General features: G+C 33.9%; 2 protein-coding genes across 2 annotated transcripts; one reads left to right on the forward strand and one right to left on the reverse strand.

Annotated features, from left to right (window-relative positions):
- Positions 1-814: 814 nt before the first annotated feature.
- Positions 815-3,918, reverse strand: LOC144436717 (cytochrome c oxidase assembly factor 7-like). The gene is made up of 3 exons (XM_078125571.1): positions 3,744-3,918; positions 3,246-3,386; positions 815-1,460 (listed from the first exon to the last, which is right to left on the reverse strand). Exons 1-3 carry the CDS (start codon positions 3,844-3,846, stop codon positions 1,021-1,023), a joined length of 684 nt encoding a protein of 227 aa, XP_077981697.1. The 5' UTR covers positions 3,847-3,918; the 3' UTR covers positions 815-1,020.
- Positions 3,919-4,180: 262 nt separating this feature from the next.
- LOC144437062 (protein zyg-11 homolog B-like) lies at positions 4,181-16,859 on the forward strand. The gene is made up of 13 exons (XM_078125930.1): positions 4,181-4,260; positions 6,493-7,470; positions 9,330-9,470; positions 10,333-10,391; positions 10,907-11,024; positions 11,270-11,323; positions 12,029-12,187; positions 12,834-12,995; positions 13,703-13,750; positions 14,288-14,355; positions 14,572-14,695; positions 15,460-15,607; positions 16,614-16,859. Exons 2-13 carry the CDS (start codon positions 6,511-6,513, stop codon positions 16,769-16,771), a joined length of 2,199 nt encoding a protein of 732 aa, XP_077982056.1. The 5' UTR covers positions 4,181-4,260; positions 6,493-6,510; the 3' UTR covers positions 16,772-16,859.

Genomic DNA, 16,859 nt, shown 5'->3' on the forward strand with positions numbered 1-16,859 from the left:
TACAGATACGGCCATCATTCAGTCAAATTTTGTATGTTGCAAAACAAAACGATGTGCACATGACCCATATGTTATTTCACCTTTGTGCCAGGATGAAATTAGATATTGCATGTCCAAGATATGACACATTCTGGACAGATGGATGTGTGAATTAGAGGTGGACAGACACACGGACGGACAGAGCCCATTGTAATAGTCCCCATTCAGGAAACTAAAACTACACATGATAAACGAGGTGACACAGGCAGACAAACATTACAGTAATGTTGCTGATAAAGTGATCTCTTGCTTTTCGTAAGGAAAACTCCAAAAGATGTTCTTTACAACTGAATATTACTCTTTATGTACAGACCTGATTACTGTAAAGAAACCCAGTGGGCACTTGGCAGATGTGAATCAATTAAGACTGCAGTGAAGAAAGAGCTTATAGGGGCTAACCACACAACTACAGACAATAAATGCTATGAGAAGTATGTTATTTAGTGGAACACTTTTATTACTTTTTGACAGCTATACATTTCTTTTCCCAACTATTAAACTCTTCAATCTTGATAAGATGCTTAAATGTACATAAAGCATTGTAAAAATCTATATGCAAAGCGATTCAAAATTAATAACACAATATTGCCATGGAAACAATCATTCCTTTATATATAGCTGAAGCAAATGTCAGATTTTAAAACACACAGCAACAACTAAACTATCAACAATATATTGTGTTTTCCTGTGAAATCTCATTAAAAGTATGAAATAAATTTTTAATTTATGTTAATTTCATTCAACAAGCATACAACGATTACAATCAATTTCAACCAAATTGCACAACTTCAAACCATGTCAATTTCAAAATCTACTCACAACAATATCACAACAATATGTTCATGTCATTCCAACAAAGGCTTGCTTGCCATTTCATTTCATGCATACCCGTGGTTTGAAAACTGACTTTCAATAATGTCATTATGAAACAATGACTTGAGCACCTTGAAAGTCTGATTCTAACATGATTAGTCAATGTTATCACTCTCCGAATTTAATTTGTTTTCCTTCCTCTGTTTGCTCACTGTGTAATTGTTTGGCTCGTTGTTTGTACTTTTCTGCAAGTTTCATATCTTTCGCAACACCATCTCCCAAAGCATACATTCTACTGAGGTTGGCACATGCCCATATATGTTTCAAATCGCATGCTTTTGTTGAATATGTCCGTGCTTTATCGAAATCTTTTGATACTTTTCCTGTACCTTGTATGTACAGTGCACTCAACATAAAGCAGCTTTGGGCATTATTTTGATCACATGCTTTTCCAAAGAACTCAGCGGCTCTGGCTTCATCTCTCTCTTTCTTGTCATTGACCTGTCCTGTGTTGTGTAGCATCCCCATGTTGTAGCAAGCAAGTGGATTACCACCATCACAGGCCTTACTTAAATATTTGACGGCTTCTTTCTTGTTTTCTTCAACACCTACATACAGACAAATAATGTACGAGTTACAAGGTATGTAAATCATGTACATGTGTTTTCATGCACTCATTGATTATGTAAGTAACATGACTGGAATAGATGTGTTTATACATGATTTTTTTAACCATTTTTTTTTACTTTCCCCCTTTTTAAACAATGGCATTGTACCCAAGACACAGTGCACAACTATTACAATACATACAACACTGGCCAGTAATGATAAAAACTAATAAAATTTTCTCAACTCTTTGGGAAGTATATAATCCATATTGTCAATGAGAACACTGAATCAAACTCATACAAATATTGTGTCCTACATAGGGCATGGGATATCAACGTGTGGGAGACAGATAATGTCATTGTATGAAGCTAGATAAAACTAAAAGGTACATATATGGTTCAAATTTTGCACAAAGTCATGAAAAATGCAAATTGTATTCAAAACACTTCAAATTATATCAAAACTACATGTATACCAAAACTGTCATCACACACATGAGGAGCACATGAACTTCTTTGTAGGGTTGGTACAAAACACAGGTATGAGCCAGGACAGGTATTGACTGATTATTTTTTGGGATTCACATTCACATTCAGATCCAAAGATATGAATCTGACATTTTTGATTAGTTGTCAGGATATTTGTTCTCAGCAATTCACCATCAGTTACCTTTGTTTTCAAAATCACCATGCAATTAGTGTCTTCTGTTCTAGGAATTACATACCCAAAGATAAATAATGATCTAGCAGATGACTCTGTTTCACGACTGGAAATCTATCACCCTAACTCAGAGGGTAAACCTTCGGCAATTTGCAAAAATTGATGAAAACATCGTGAAAATCAATGCCCTCTGTACAGATAATTTGTTGTTGAGATGTTATGTTAATATAAACGTGTTGAATATGAAAAGGTCAAAGGTTATTCAGTGGGCAATATAACATGTAAAGCAATTGTTAGAATTTAACAAGTGAAACAATGTAACAATGAGAATGTTTCAAAGTTAGCCTTATATTATATCTGTTTTATATGAATGTTCAAAATTACACTTTAATATAATATTATATTGATACATATACTTCGTCTTGGTTACCCAGACTCTTACCATTGAGGGCTCCACCCCTTCCCCAGCATGGGTGGAGCCCTCAATCATCAATGGCAAGAGTCTGGGTATAGCCGAGACTAACATATACATTGCATCACAGGTCAATGAAAGTTGGCACAAAAAATCAGGTTAGGTGATGGGTACATTCTATGCTTTGTAATTGTTGATTTCTATCATTGTGCGCATCTACCACTTAAACTCACTTCTTTTGTATGCAATGTAATAAATAGGCTTTCATTTCTACTTGTCTACTACACACTCTGTGACACATCTAAATGTGCATGTTCCGTGTGAGCAGTATTTAAAATTGGTAATTAATGGTTGTCAAGAGAGATATCGTTTGAGTGGTTCAGACTATTTATCATAGACGCTTTCAGTACTTACAGTGTTGAATTAGCATTTATAAAAGAGAAAGTGAAGTTATATATGGCAAATATATATTGCAAATAAAAACATATATCAGTTCCTAACTTCTTTGGATCCGAATGTGAATGTGAATAAAAAAAAAATATTCAGGTTTTACCTGTCCTCGCCTGGCCTGTACCTGTGTTTTGTACTGACAGCTTCTTTGGATGCATGGTTGTTAAAAATTCACAAAAAAATGTATGTGAAAAAATTCAGTTGCAAGACATTTATTTGCAATCTTTTATCTGTCGTGTTTGTGTGGAAAATTAAAACCTACCTCTACCAAGCATATATCCTGTTCCAAGTTTAAAACAACCTTCAGGACTATTCAACTCATCACAGGCAATCTTGTAGGCCTTCACTGCCTCTTTGAATTCAGTTTTGATGCCAGCATGATAATCACCAAGACGAACACAACCTGTGTAGGAAAGAAATACTAGATATTATTATGTAACCTGGAAATTATAATGTCTTATAGAGAAGTCTTTGGAAAAATGTAATAACACTAGCATTGAAGAACAGTGTTGTACACCTGTTAAGCAATGTTACAAGAAATAACCATTCAATTCAAGCCATGGTATTTAAAATTACCTATTAAACGGTGTGCGCGTTGCTGTTGTTGTTGTTGTTGTTGTTGTTGTTGTGGTGGTGGTGGTGGTGTGGTCCACTGCAGGGGTCTATCCCATCCTGTATTGTTAGAGATCTGAATCTCAACATGAATAGGGGAGACTAATCCATGATCTAAGTTCTAACACAGTTACAAATGCAACCATACCTTCGGGACTTTTTTCTTCATGACACGCATACATATATTCAATTTTGAGATTCTTCAGGTATTCCTTAACCTGTTCTTCATCTTTAAAATCAACCGCAAACATCCTTATGTGATTAAAAGCGGAGGTGTAGTGTACAAATATTACGAAAGCTCTATTTTATTGGACATGTGTACCATTCACCTTTGACCCCTGAGTTTGAATATATGGCGCGCCCTCTGTGTTCCCTCAATCTTGTTAGATCCCAGTGTTTTTTAAAATAGGAAGAGATAAAGTAATATTTCAATGTTTTCATTGCATGTTTTGTAAGTGTCAATCAAGGAAAAGTCGTGCATTTTGCTTTTCTGAAAAAAAATTACATTACGATATTTTGTCATAACCTTTGACATTATCGTCGGGCCAACATGGCGGCTACTACGCTCAGTCTGGTCGAGTGAGTGAATCATACTATTACGCACAACGTATGAGACGATACGTCCACCTCTACACTACATGATTGCTTATAATTTGAAGTAAAAGGTAAGGTTTGATTCGAAAAAGAATTATCCAATGTATCTATCCACAGAAACGGGGATTTAAATGCGCTCTTCGGCAACTCTCAGTGTATGCAAACAAAAATGAGATTTTACTGTGCAAATACAAATGTAAACAGTGCTAGTGAAACACTGACTGAGCAGAGATCTAAGAAGATGACGTGGGAACGACAGAAGACATTTTACACAACAGCGAGGTGTAATCATCACCAATTAATGCAAAACACATTCAATAACAACCGCAACGGTTCCCGCAATTCTATTGAAGACCTGCACAGCGGACGAATAATTCGAGATTGTGGAAATGAATGATAATAAGCGCGTTGTGTGATCTTCGAGCCTAGCTTGCATAATGCCGCTATGTAGCACTGGTAATAATAATACACTCCAAGAAGTTCCAGTTCCGACACACCTCCGTTAAACCATAGACAGTCACGTTGGAGTTCTCGGAGCGTATATTACCAGAACCAGCTGACCAGAACTATTGTATTGAAACATAAAAGTTAAAACAGTAATACACTACGTAACTAATAAGTAACTAAGCAATCAACTATTGTTTAGTTGTATCTATGAACAGAACCGAATAATGTAATGTCTCGCTCGGGTTTGTTTTGTAATGTTATCAACCAGGTTTGAAGGTGACAGACAATGTAATGTAGATGCAATCTTTATTTTTATCCTTTTTTTTTCTCTTGCAAAATATGCAGTGTTTGTTTTTAATTATGCAGACTAATATTAGAAAACAGAACAGACAATTAATAGTCAAGTTTTTGGTTTTGGTTTTGATTTCTATGCAAATCAAGTTTGTGCTTTTTTCTTTTTTTTTTTTCTTTTTTTTCTCAGTATTGTAAAGCGCATTGAGGCTGTTGCGTAATGCGCTGATAAGAATTTATTATTATTATTGTTATTAATTACATTCTAGCAGAATCTGCTAAATAGTTGTCTTTTATGGCAAAATATAGAGTATTTATTTTCACAGACATTATAACTAGAAACATAGAAACAGCTACATACACATGTATATGTATATATATATATATATATATATATATATATATATATTTTTTTTTTGGTAGTACTGGAACTCTTTCTTGGGTGTAACTCGGAGTTTCACGCATATTGCGATCATCAGACACTCTGACAGAGTGTCTGATGATCGCAATATGCGTGAAACTCCGAGTTACACCCAAGAAAGAGTTCCAGTACTACCAAAACTATTACGCTCTGCCACTGCGGTATAGAGCACTGTCTTAGCAGATTGATACTCACCGAGTTATATATATATATATATATATATATATATATATATATATATATATATATAGGAAGTCAGTGGTAAGAGTACATCAACATCTCCTGACGAGTGATTTACTCACGAAACAGGCTTGTAGAGACGAAAAACCCGACTTGATTTTCTTCTACCCTCAACATATATATATATATATATATATATATATATATATATATATATATATATATATATATATATATATATATATATATATATATATATATATATATATATATATATATATATATATATATATATATATATATACATACATGTATATATATATTATAAAGTGTGATGTGTGTATATAAAATGTATATGTAGTTTCTCAAACCACTAAAAGAAGGGGTCTGAGATATTTATAGTGGTCGCATAGCAGTTCTTTGCTCTCTTATATACTGACAATTTCACAAACCTCAAAAGAAAAAACAAAATGCATATTATGAAAAAAAAATTTTGCAAAGAAAACCAGTTATTGCAGTATAGGAGACTTGACGCCTACGTCATGACAATACGTGGGCACTGATTTTACGATGCAGATCCAAAAGTCTATTTGATGGGATTTAGCAATTGTGTACAGCTACATTTTGTACATGTTGTACATGTACATATTATACACAAAATTACTTATCAACAGGTGACTCAATAGTGTTCAGGGTGTAAGATCTGATAAAACAATTTAAAAAAAAAAAAAATAAATAATAATTCCAGTTGCAGCTAGTGCAGCTTTAAGTGTTGCCAAAATGTGATTATTATGAAAGTGATTCATACACATGATTCCCGTAGCAATATACAAAGTTGAATATATTAAGAAGATATTACTCAAAAGTTAAATTTTTTTCTAAAATTTACATACATGAATAATTGATCTACTGTGACAATTACAAATACTCACTAACACTGATGCATATATATTGTCACTTGCAGCGATACACCAAGCAAACAATGGAGATGGCAGCAGATTCTCCTGTACCAGTATTTGCATGTCTTTCACCACAAACTTTACAAGATATCTGCCTGGAATACATCTCTGAAAATCTTCATCGCTTATGTGTCCTGAAGAGAGATGCTGATTCAACTGAGGGTTTCCAATTCCGTATGCCAGACACTGTTCTTAATATGGAACTCTCAGAAAACCTGCTGAAAAAGCTTAGCGAGAAGAAAAAAATTACTGACAAAGAGCTGATGCTGTTTTCAAATCCTAATGCTACTATGTTAAAAAGAGTTTGGCTCAGTGGATGTAATGTTACAAAACAGGGATTGAAAGCTATAGCCAATCATAGGTTAATAGAACTGGATGCTTCAAGGCTCAAAAACGTATCGCTGGAGGATCTTCTCGATGCACTTGGGAAGCAAGGGCTTGAACAGATTAAGAAACTGAATGTAGGATGGCTAGAAGTGTGCAGTCGTGGATACTTTGCCACTCACAACGAAGACTACCTTGTAAGAGAGCTATCAGCAAGAACAAAACAGCTTGAACACTTAGACATTTCAATGGCTGGTGTTGAGACATTATTATTTTTAGACACATTTAAGAAAGTACCTTTGAAAGCACTAACCGTTTTCCACACCAGTGTGGATTTCTCAGACACTCTTCTCTTAAGAGACATTGCCAAGTTCAAGACCTTGCAACACCTTGATATCTCCATGGATTCCAAGTCACACGTCTTCGTGGAATATAGTGCGGATACTTTTTGTAAATTTCTAGAACAGCCGCCAGTAGTATGTTTGCCCCAACTCACATCTCTAGACATATCAGGTAACAGACAGGTCAAAGAATCATCGTTGAAGGTATTTTATGATGGACGACCTCAGATCAGGTTTCTTGGGCTAACTCAAACAGTACTATGTGAAGCTGAGTTTTTAACTGATGATGAACATGAAGATTTCAGACCAAATATCAAGGTAAGGCAATGTGAGAAATTACCAGGTATATATATATATATATGTATGTATGTATGTATGTATGTATGTATGTATGTATGTATGTATGTATGTACATGTATGTATGTATGTATGTATGTATGTATGTATGTATGTATGTATGTATGTATGTATGTATGTATGTATGTATGTATGTATGTATGTATGTATGTATGTATGTATGTATATATATATATGTATATATATGTCTATATATATATATGTATATATATATATATATATATATATATATATATATATATATATATATATATATATATATATATATATATATATATATATATATATATATATATATATATATATATATATATATATATATATATATATATATATATATATATATATATAATCAAAGTGAGTTGGTTGGAACTTGAGGTGCTAAGTTGTAACTCCGAGTTTCACGCTCAATGCGTTCATCTGATGAACGCATTGAGCGTGAAACTCGGAGTTACAACTTAGCACCTCAAGTTCCAACCAACTCACTTTGATTATTCCCGCCCTGCTTACCCAAGCATCGAGCACTCTATTCTACGAGTTTGATACTATTTACTATATATATATATATATATATATATATATATATATATATATATATATATATATATATATATATATATATATATATATATATATATATATATAAACTCGGTATATGTAATATGTCAATACAGTAAATAATGCTCAATACATATGGATGTAGAGCGGTATAAATAACACTGTATCAAGTAAGATACATAGTCGCCGTTATGTAACAGCACCTGTGTATCTTACTTGATACTGTATTATTTATATACTAGTATATATGAATATATATACGAACTGATTATATATGGCACTTACGTATTCAATCTTGTCTTCTCAAAAAGATGTTCTAAAAAAGTGGCTTAGCCCAATCTATCAGTAATCAGTCAATCCCCCCAAAAAAATTTCTCAAGTACATTCGTACCAGACTGCAAAGTGTTGCTCTTTTGAATGGTGTTTAAAGGGTTGATCCATATTACATTTGTAAATGCTTCCTTGAATAGATAGATATACAACTGATCCTGTAGCTTTTGACAGACATATGTTACGCAAACACAAACTGCATGTAAATCTAACATTATGGCATGTAGCAGGTCACATACAGTGTGATACATGTACATGTCACATGATGTGAATTGTTATTCCCAGAAGGTGCAAAGTCCCTGATTTGTTTATCCCTGTGATGCTTTGCCCAATGTACAGCAAGCTTTTCCTGATCCAAATATGCCTATTTTTATACAATGTAGCTATATCTTGTCAAGAATCTGTGCCCTTCAGAGTTGGTAGAAATGAGTTATCAGTTTCGAAAGCATAAGAAATGCAACTTAGCTAATATGAAAATAAGCTTGTGTTCCTCTTTGATACATGTATACAATTATATTTAGATATTATTCCTCAAGAATTTTCTTCATTGAAGGAAAATATGAGTGACCTAAGGGCCTTTGTCACTATGAGTCAGTAGACGACGAGTGACAACTCTTAGGTCATGAATATTTTCTGACTGCATGAAGAAAATTATTGGGGAATAATATAATTAATTATACCATCTCCAAAAATAATTGGTGAAAGTAACGGCAATTTTGAGTGTTTTGATTCTTATTTCGAACACTACAGAACCAGTGATGTAGACACGCTTTGTCATGACATAGATGGAGTTGTTGTGATGTAGAATGACCAGAGTATATATTTCATATTTTTTGTTGAACCTGGCTCATGCATGGTATAACTATAAGTACGTTTATCCTTGTGTTTGAACCGTCTTCAATTTTTCCCCAATCTACTTTTTGCATTTGTAGGTCACTGGCCATTACACCGAGGAGCAAATCATGGAAGGTTTGAGAAGGTACACCAACAGACCAACTTATTTACATCAACTGTTGTCTTATCTCTTCGATAAAACACACTTCTTGGTGCGTGCTCAATTGGACATTTTACAGGTATGTATAAAACACTTCATTAAAGCTTCAGTAGCTGTAACTAGAATATTATTTTTTTTCAATGAAACAAAGTCACAAACAACAATAGAATCCATGGAGATATCAAGATGTTACAAGGTCTTGAACTTGGCAATGTGAGACACTTGACTAATAGCCCATTAAAATTACACCCCTGACGATGTTGATGAGACGTTGGCGACAATTTGGGATTCGCTTGTAAGAAATATTTTGACTGTGCGTAGAAATTTCATTACTAAGTATGAACCCAGAGTCCATGAACATTCATTATCACAACAATATAAATGACGATGTATTCACTGAAACTTGTTATACATACCAATACTTATATTATAGACATGCTAATTAGGGGTCAATTGTATCCAATAGTAGTACAGCAACATATTGAAATCGTGATCTCATTGGTAGTTGATTATCAGACCCAAAAATTGGATTTATTGTCATATTACATTTTTTGTACATGTACAACTGCACAAATACATTTATATTGTACTCGCATGTGATTCAATACTGTTCAGGGTGTACAATATTATGAGTATCTTGTTGTACCAAACAAAACAGTTTTAAGAAATCATTCCAGTTTCAGCTAGTGCAGCTTTAAAATTTGTATGATAAAATGGTGAATGCTGGGGGGTGGGGGGGGGGTGGGGGGTGGGGGGTGGAGTTATAGTTACCTCTAATTGACAGATTTTCATGGTGTAAAGGAATTTTGATTTTCATATTCTAGTTGATTTTGACATCATCAAGGATTTACAAAAGTTAGAGAATGGCATTTTTATGACAAATACTATTTTTATTGAAAGCTGACATATTTTTTATATTTTTATATTTTACGTATATGTAGCATGTAGTAAATGCAATGAAGACTTATCCCAACTCACTTGGAATCCAAATGGCTGGCAGGTAAATAATCTTTATAAGGATATTTCTTGACTTCTTGATAATCCCAATTATTGGTCAAAATACAATACAGTTTATGAAGAAAATAAAGTTTACTCGGCATTGTGTACATTGTGAAAAGAGCCTGTGGCTCAACAATTTATTAAGAGTAAATAAAACTTAAAAGTCAATAATAATAAAAATATCTACATATCTACAATATGTACATGAACATACATTATCATATGTAAATAATAACCATCTTTTAAATTTAAGCCTGGAAAACTGAATTTGCGAAATGATAAAGAACATGGCTTCATGTTACAAAAAATTGTTCATTTGCTAAATGGGTGTAATACAAATTTTCGTTCATTTCTTTTTAATGTGTTTGTAGAAAATAGTTATGTTTATAATATTAATACAATAATTATTCTGAAATCTGACAATGTATGGAAAGTAAAAAGAGGCTATGAAATTTCTGAAGATATTCCTTTACTATCTCACTATGGCTGCATATTGTTTATGTTTTAATTTTGTAGTGCTTGTTTGTACAATCTGACCAAATATGAACTGAGCGATGGAATTCATGTGTCTATGCTACGAGAAGTCATCACTATTGTATTAGATGCCATGACAGTATTCCCAGAAAGAGAACAGGTATGTATGGACATAATGTTACCATAGTTACAGTAGATTATCAAAATCTGCATTTATTTTTTGCTGAACATAATGTTGGCAATAACGTGCTTCTGTATCTCCCCCCCCCCCCCCCCCACACACACACACCTCCCATCCTCAATTTTGAGAACATCAGAACAAGGGCTCTGGCAGTGCTAAATTATTTTAATGCATTTGTATAGCTATGTGATAGTAATGAAAGATATTTGCTTTGTATTTTACAGCTTCAAAACAATTGTATGTTGGTACTCAGGAATGAACGGATCCTACATGATGTGGTATGATATTGTTTTTATCACAGACCGCCAAACGGGGTCTGAGGTTTTATTTTTCTTAAATATCATGTTATATAATATTATTCAATCACTGCAAGGTTTCCCTACGTCACTCACTGAAATCCCTACAAAAGTAATCTTATAATCATTCCATGTATTTTCATTTTCCAGTCCAGTGATGTTTACATTGTCACCTCTGGGCTCTATACATGACATGTTGCCATAGACATCAATTGAATAATATTTGAAACATCTGAGATACATGCATACCTAGTGTCTTTATTAGGGTAATGAGAAGGTAAACTGTGCATGAGTTTGCCGCCAAAATCATGGTGCAGTATATGGGAGACTTTTACCAGATGATTTCCAAAATTTTAACAAAATGCCAGTTCAGTGATTTGTACATTGTTGCCCAAAGGCACTATACCTGTTGCTTGTTGCTATAAGTATTGTAGATAAATGCCAGAAGTGAGCTTATAATGTTTCGTTTAGATAAAATGAAGTGTCATGTGATAAAAGTAATGTATACATGTATATAGTACAAGCAGCCCTGGTGTCATGTTACTGGAATACACAAGATTGGAACATTTTATTTTCATATGTGGGCGTTCCACATTACAATTGCCTACAACATAATGATAAAGCTGTTTGTAATACACTAGCATGTCTTTTGATCAATAAATATAATTATCATCTTTGTTTTTTCAGAATTTTGATTACCTGAGAGCATCTCAACTGACAATGCAATGTCTCAAGCAGTATTCCGATATGTCCATGTGTAGAACAGCATCCATCATTTCCTCAATCCTTGTACATAAACTAACAACTGAACAGAAAGCCATCTTGGGCACAACAGAAGTTATACAGGTAGGAGTTGAGATAACAATTCCTGCATGTCTCATATCATAATCTTTTATTTCTTATTTGTTTTAAAAAATTATTTCTTGCCTTTCAAATGAAAAGTTGACTTATCAGCCATTCTTCAACTATCAGAGGTTATCAGCAGCTAAATTTAACTAGATACAAGATACAAGAGTCAAGAAAACTTTATTATCTCTTGTTCCACTTTGTCAATTTACAGAAAAGTATTATGTGTGCTGCTAAGGTGTATAAAAACAAATAAACAACATAACACAAGATAATAAACAAAACCTTTTGAATATAAAGCAGCTCTTCAACCAATGAATTAGTCAGTAAACTGAACTTATGAAGCCATTTACCAGCCTTTTTCAATAGTTCCTAATCATTTCAACTGATCACATAAAGTCATTCTTCATGCAATATGCATGTAAATAAAACTTATCAAACCATATCTCAGTCAATTATCAGTGGTTCTTAGCATCTCGGGGTAACTTATTAAGAACATTCTTTTTTTGTCAGCGAGGCATACATATAAATTGAACAGGGAGACACATTTCAGTAAAAGTGTGGAACTGAATATTACTTATATTTATATCAAGTACATAGATTGTTCTAAGCAGTTTTCTTCACTGTCCATTTGTGTTCCATACAGAAACTGATTGATATCATCTCAGTGAAGGCAGAAGAGGATAGTGTAAACACGTTGTTGAAGATGACAATGAAGATACTATGGAGTCTGACTGATGAGCTTCCAGGCATTTGTACCATGTTCATTAATGAGGGAGGGTTTGATTTGTATCTTCATATTTTAAAAGTAAGTAAAATAAACGGTGATATGCATTCGCTGTCACTTCACTCATTTAAGATGAATCAATGCATTTGCATTCTCACAAACCAGAACTGTTATTTCTTCCACGACACTGCGAACATATTTGCGGCGTATTTTGGACGGTGTCGTAAAAGAGGCTGTGGTGTACAACAATGCACATTTGATGTCATTTAGCATGATGCAAGTTTTCATCAAACAGTGTGAATTCACAAGGTATTCTTTCCCTTGATGTAAGGAAAAAGCAACAAAGTTTTTAAAATATTTGCAAAATTAGGTTTTATAGTATGCACAGATTTCATTTGAAAACTAATTACTCCAAAATTTAACTCTGTAAACTCTGTGTACAACTTTTCATTTCATTTAAACCAACTTGTTGAAATTATGGTGGTAGGAATATGCTTGAATGATAATTCCAAGTATGTAAATTACAAATTGATTCTAATCATTCAAATTAGAAGTAATACAAACAGACAGGCAAAATAAATAGACAAACAGAACCAAAACGTAAGCATCTTTTCAGGAACTAAAAATATCTTGTTGAAAGATAACTCCCAAACACACACTTTTAGTACATGTAATGTAATGTATATTAGCTTCTCTAGTAAACATGAGTAACAAAATAGTAGCATGCATGTACATCACTCCCAGAAATGAAAATTGAAAAGTTGTAACTCTTTGTCATTTGTCTATAGAAATTCAAGGATGAAGCTGTCATTCACAAGAGAGCTCTTGGAGTTTTGGTAAGTTATCTAGGTGACTCCCTATCTTCCTTGATGTAAAGCACAATAATCATTGGACTCCCTATCTCACGTGTAGTGACATTAGGCATACTCATGAAACTGTAGACTATCGACAGTCGTTAGTGCCTTTTTTGCTAAAGTCATCGCCTCGCTCCGATCTGGAGCAATACTATAACTGCGTACTGATAGCAACAGTGAGTGCTGGAGGCATGAGCCCATGCCTCCATGCCTCTGGCACTCGCTGTTCCATCAGTATGCGTTAGTATTCGGTGCTACAGGATGAGGCGATGACTTTGTTTTAGATGAAACATAGCAAAAAAGGCACGAACGGCTGTCGACAGTCTAATGATACTGTTAATTTGATTAAGTGACTGAAACTTTGTATAGAGAGAAGTGATATCAAAATTTACCACCACCACCACCACCACCACCAACAACAAAACACCACCAATACCACCAACACAACCACCACCATCATTATTATTATTATTATCAGCACGATCATTATTATCATTTTATAATCATGATCTCTTTCAGAATAATGTTGCAGAAGTAAAATCACTGAGACCCAGACTGATGAGTAATGATTTACTGGCTCTTCTACGGTAAGTTATCAGACAGTAGTGAAATCATTGAGATCCAGAAAGCAAGAAAAGTATGCTGTAACCTCTGAATAATGGATATTTGAATGCCAAGGTAATGTGCCAGAATGACCAAACCTTGTCAAACAAAAACACTGGCAATGGTTAGTGTGATAGTCATTTACATATAATTTTTCATCTTCTTTAATCTGTAATGATATTTGCTGTTTTTATTTGTAGTCAAGCCCTTTCCAACACTGATATTGAAGTAGCGTACTTTGCATGTGGTATCGTAGCGCTACTTATAGGTGATACACTGCCATGGATGATGCGAATTCCAAAGTCTGAATTTACACATATCTTGGTAAGTATCATACTACCGTACTTGCCTGTATTAAGCTGTCATATCACTAGAGGTAACTACAGAAAAAGTATTGCATGGCTCACGAGTCTACTTCTGATTTGCTAGCCTTGTGTCAGTGTGAAGTCCATACTGGGCCTAGCCAGGTGTTAACATTGGGTGGGTACAGACAGTAACCCTTTCAGTTGCTAACACATGCTGGTGAGGTGTAAGTGCCACTGCCAGCCTGGTGTTAGCACTTAGCTAGCCTGATGTCAACACCGGCCTAGTCTGATATTGGACATGTACAGACATTAACCCTTCATGTTACTAACACAAGTAGGTGAGGTATAAGTGCTAGCCTGGTGTTAGCACTTAGCTAGCCTGATATCAACAATGGCCTAGTCAGGTGTTAACATTGGACATGTACAGATATTAACCCTTCATGTTGCTAACACAAGTAGATGAGGTGTAAGTGCCAGCCTGGTGTTAGCACTGAACTAACCTGATGCATCATGTTTATTTATCATTACATTTGACAGCCAATCAAGAGCTGAACTACACTATACAGACAATGATCAACTAATATAGACAGACAGACTGGCAAACAGACAGACAGACAGACAGACAGACAGACAGATTAACATAGACAAAAACTTGTCATATGTTTTAATGACCATCCCCTGCAGAGGCTGTGTAATCCAAATGTTTTCCAAAAATGAAATACAAGCTGATTGATATCCTCAAAACTTAAAATAAGTTCAATGTCATTTCTATTTCTTCATAAGTATGACACCGTACAAAGTTGGGGAGACTATACTGGTAGACTTGTAGCTTACAGATCATTTCGACCAATTCTGTCACTACTTCAGTGTCAAAATCAATCATCACAGCTGTGGGCAGCATGGACACTCTGGCATACATGTGCAAAACGACGTAAGTACAACAAAACTTTCCTCTTACAAGGATAGTGTATTATTGCATATATTACAGTGATTACTTTCATCAGTGCACACATACTATTGGTATTTGCATGGTATGTAATTAAGTTTACAGAAACTAAAAGGTGAAGAAATCCCTATTACATCATCAACTGTGCTAACAGCATCACAAAATAATTGATTTTTTTATTTCTTTAATTGTTCTGCCGTATACACCACTTGTGACTCCTTGACCAGAAAATAGATATTTAAACTATGGGGTCTGGAGAGTCATTGATTTTACATCACCTACAATTACTTGCAATTTAAGAGAAACATCACGTTGATTTTGTGCCTTTATAGGGTGTCTTTGCCATGAGATATTGCATCATGGGTGTCAGCAGAAATAATTATTCATGGTTAAATAATGAATATTCATGAGTCTCCTAAGTGCTTATTCCCTTCAGCATAAAACATCTCTCACTTGATTAATTTAATTGTTGTTCCTCATGATGTATGGTTTTTTATAAAGCACACAAATGTAAAGTTGAGTACTCAGCTTGTCCCACTTTAAAGTGGCCATATGGATGAGGATTGGATATGTATTTTGGATTTTTTGTTTATTAAAATTTTTTATCATGGCTTCCTACTTGAAAAATCAATGTGAGACAACATTCGCCAAGTCCTAGTTTGTAACTCAGTAAATAACAAAAGATTACTAAATGTTTAAAATCTTTATTATTGTACGTATAATAAACATTTCATATATTTTAAAAGCTTTTTTCAATGTATGAAGTTACAAACACAGACTTGGTATATGTCATTTCCCATCGATTTTTTCAAGTAGGAAGCCATGATAAATTTGTTTTACAAATTAAAAAATCCAAAATAAATACCCAATTCTCATCCATATGGCCATTTTAAGATATGCGAGACAATTCTTGAATATAACCTAAAATTCAAGATTATTTAATACAAAATTATACAACTTTTCCTAATCGTTTCTATTTTCTTTTCAATAGCTGAACGTTACTGTCACATGTTACAATCAGAAGGTGGCATTGGTGTGCTCCAACTGGTGCTACAGAGAGAAAATTGCAAGAGTTTCCCACAGTTGAGAGAAGTATCAGAAAAAGTACTTAAGATTGTTGAAAAACAACAATGCCAGAATAAAAGATAAAGATTACACTAGTCCATGATGAGATGAGAACATGCACCATCATGACAAAAAACAAAATACTGTCCAAACTAGTATTAGAATTGAATCA

This window comes from Glandiceps talaboti, chromosome 6, assembly GCF_964340395.1.
Source record: "Glandiceps talaboti chromosome 6, keGlaTala1.1, whole genome shotgun sequence".
NCBI lineage: Eukaryota > Metazoa > Hemichordata > Enteropneusta > Spengelidae > Glandiceps > Glandiceps talaboti.

What these genes read in the sequence shown, in the direction of transcription:
- LOC144436717 (XM_078125571.1), bottom strand. Translation starts at nt 3,846, where the DNA reads ATGTTTGCGGTTGATTTTAAAGATGAAGAACAGGTTAAGGAATACCTG. An exon ending in TGAAGAAAAAAGTCCCGAAG is followed by an intron (nt 3,387 to 3,743) that starts GTATGGTTGCAT and finishes TTTCCTACACAG; the next exon opens with GTTGTGTTCGTCTTGGTGAT. An exon ending in AGGATATATGCTTGGTAGAG is followed by an intron (nt 1,461 to 3,245) that starts GTAGGTTTTAAT and finishes GTCTGTATGTAG; the next exon opens with GTGTTGAAGAAAACAAGAAA.
- LOC144437062 (XM_078125930.1), top strand. Translation starts at nt 6,511, where the DNA reads ATGGAGATGGCAGCAGATTCTCCTGTACCAGTATTTGCATGTCTTTCA. An exon ending in ATTTCAGACCAAATATCAAG is followed by an intron (nt 7,471 to 9,329) that starts GTAAGGCAATGT and finishes TTGCATTTGTAG; the next exon opens with GTCACTGGCCATTACACCGA. An exon ending in CTCAATTGGACATTTTACAG is followed by an intron (nt 9,471 to 10,332) that starts GTATGTATAAAA and finishes ACGTATATGTAG; the next exon opens with CATGTAGTAAATGCAATGAA.